The sequence below is a fragment of the Hipposideros armiger genome, unplaced genomic scaffold (genome assembly GCF_001890085.2).
Source record: "Hipposideros armiger isolate ML-2016 unplaced genomic scaffold, ASM189008v1 scaffold_36, whole genome shotgun sequence".
Classification (NCBI taxonomy): Eukaryota; Metazoa; Chordata; class Mammalia; order Chiroptera; family Hipposideridae; genus Hipposideros; species Hipposideros armiger.
In genome coordinates this window covers 5,635,887-5,638,224 of record NW_017731386.1, presented here as the reverse complement: position 1 = coordinate 5,638,224, position 2,338 = coordinate 5,635,887, and the positions used below count along the sequence as shown (strand labels likewise).

General features: G+C 48.6%; 1 protein-coding gene across 6 annotated transcripts in view; it reads right to left on the bottom strand.

Moving 5' to 3' along the window:
* The window catches only part of RPRD1A (regulation of nuclear pre-mRNA domain containing 1A), an 83,121-nt gene extending 81,216 nt beyond the window's left edge, over window positions 1-1,905 (bottom strand). For 4 of the 6 annotated variants that reach the window (XR_002123464.1, XM_019637911.1, XM_019637909.1 and 1 more), the window contains exon 1: window positions 1,583-1,903. Coding sequence is in view for 5 of the 6 variants with exons in the window: in XM_019637911.1 (XP_019493456.1) it covers window positions 1,583-1,733 (151 nt within the window). In the remaining variant the exon portion in view is untranslated. Of the gene's footprint in view, window positions 1-1,582 lie in introns of all 6 variants that reach the window. The other 2 variants (XM_019637908.1, XM_019637912.1) reach the window with 2 other exon arrangements.
* Between the last annotated feature and the right edge of the window lie 433 nt (window positions 1,906-2,338).

Genomic DNA, 2,338 nt, shown 5'->3' with positions numbered 1-2,338 from the left:
GCTGCCAGCCAATTCATGGTAGCTCATGGCAGCCCATTGCAGCTCCACTGCAGCCTACGCCATTGCTGGGGACTCACGCAGCCCCGCTCCAGGTCTAGCTGTAGAGGGCGCAGCGTCACTGGCCCTCATGTGGGATCTGAACCACAGCCCTGCTGCTCAGAGCTGGCATCCCAAGCCAACTCTTAACCAACGCGCCACTCAGCTGGCCCCAGTATTGCCATTTTTCTATTGATTTGTGGTAGTTCTTCAAGAGTCTGGTATTAATCCTTTATTGATTATATACGTTTCTAAATGCTCTTTCCAAAAAACAGGGTAAACCTGTTGCTGATTTTGAAATCAGTAAGGTACAGAAACAAAGACAATTCCCACCTTCTCAAAGTTCTCAAATGTTTTCCAGGCCTTTATATATCAGTTTCTCAAAACTTTCTGGCCACTCAGAGAAGATGAATTCCTCCTTGAGAGTCAACACACATACACTTATACATGAACTGAAAAATGGAGCTCTAAATCAATTTCTTATATTGAATTAACCACAAGCAAACACACAAGGACAGTTTCTCTCCATTCTATAGATTCAATGCCACATTTGGCTCTCATATGAATACATATGGGTCAGTAAACAGGCATCTATTTTAACAACGGTTAAAACCCTTAATCAATAAATAACCATCATATCGCTACTTCAGAATGTCTGAAACAACAATTAAAGAGCTCCCACTCTCTCTACCAACGAGTTAAGAATTAAGGTATAAACCCAAACTAAGCAAATGAAATGTTTTTATTTTTCAGTCGCACTAACATACAATCAGTTCTTACAGATAAAGGTGTTCTGCATAAGTGAAATGATTCTGGATATTTTAGTGACAGCAGACTACTGCTCAAAGAAGTTAACTTCATTTACAGAAGCACTATCGAAGGTTTTGCAAAATAAAGACGTTGCCCTAGACGCTTATAATCATAAAGCATGAAAAAAAACCTTAGATCACTGAATCCAACTCCCTCACATTCGGGAGAGGCAACTGCAACCTAGAAATTAAGAAATTTGCCCAATCCAGGTCCTCTAAAATCTAGAAATTCAGAGGTCTTTCCATTGCATCACGCATCTTCTTGTAGGCTCCCTAGTTCTAAAACTCTGATTCCTCTATTAATTTTACAAGATTTTACAAGATTGAGTAGATGTGTTATAGAAATGATGGCAGCAACTCGCAACCCCACACCAACCTTCTCCTTTCCACTTCCCTCGCTTTCTCCTCCCCAGTCTCCATTATGAATATGCAGAATGAAAAAAATACCTGACTGCTTGAATTGCTGGCCCTAATTAGGTGCGGAGACTGGAGCCCCTGATTACTGTTTCTGTGTTAAATCAATAAAAGTTCTTTTTTGAATCCTTCGCACCTTTATTCAGCAATACCTACTATAAGCGCCGACTTTGCAGGAAGCGCGGTGCACGCTGCTTCTCCCAGCCCCCGGACCATCGAAGGCAGGGAGCCGGGGGCGCCGGGTAGGCGGGTGCCGGGCAGCGGGGCGGGGGGTCCCGGTGGCGCCAGTGAACAGGCCGGGTGGCGGGGCGCCGGCGACTCACCTTTACGTAGCTCCCGCTCCCACACGGTGACGATGGGCCGCGAGTGCTTGCGGTGGTGGATAAGCCACAGAGACAAGGTCTGCACGCTCTGCTGCGAGTTGCTCAACTCCGACAGCTTCTTCTCCAGCGCCGCCTCTGAGAAGGCGGACATCCCTCCGACACCGCGTACACGCCGTCCCACGCGGTGGGGCAGAGGGGAGGAGAGTTTCGCCGCACTCGCCGCGGCCTCGCCCCCTCACCCCACCCTTCCCCACGCCCTCGCTACCGCTGCCACTACATCCAAGACCCACCGCAAACCAGAAAGATGGCGTCCGGCCGGCAGTGACGTCACGGCCCACCCACTCCCCGTCCCCGGAAGGGGCGTGGCCAAGAGGACGGACCCCCGAGCGGACTAGGTGGGGCCGAAACTAATGCAAGGAGAAGTGGCCGGGGCGTGCCGCCCTGATCTGAACCCGGGGGTGGGGACGCGGTTTGCTACACCTAGAACCCTCCTGGGGGAAAACTATCTGTACCGAGAAAGGAGTGGTTAAAATCTCTGCATAAGCGTGTAAATTGGCACAGGCATTTTGGAAGACAATTCGGCATAATGTATTTTAAAATACACCTTCCTGTGACCCTGCAATTTCACTAATTGCTGGTAATGCTAGGGAGACACCAGCACGTTTGCACAAGGAGCTCTATGCTAGATGTTCTATCCAGCTTAGTAATATTGAAGATTTGGGACATTCACAGCAGGTTAAATGGCTGAATGAGTTG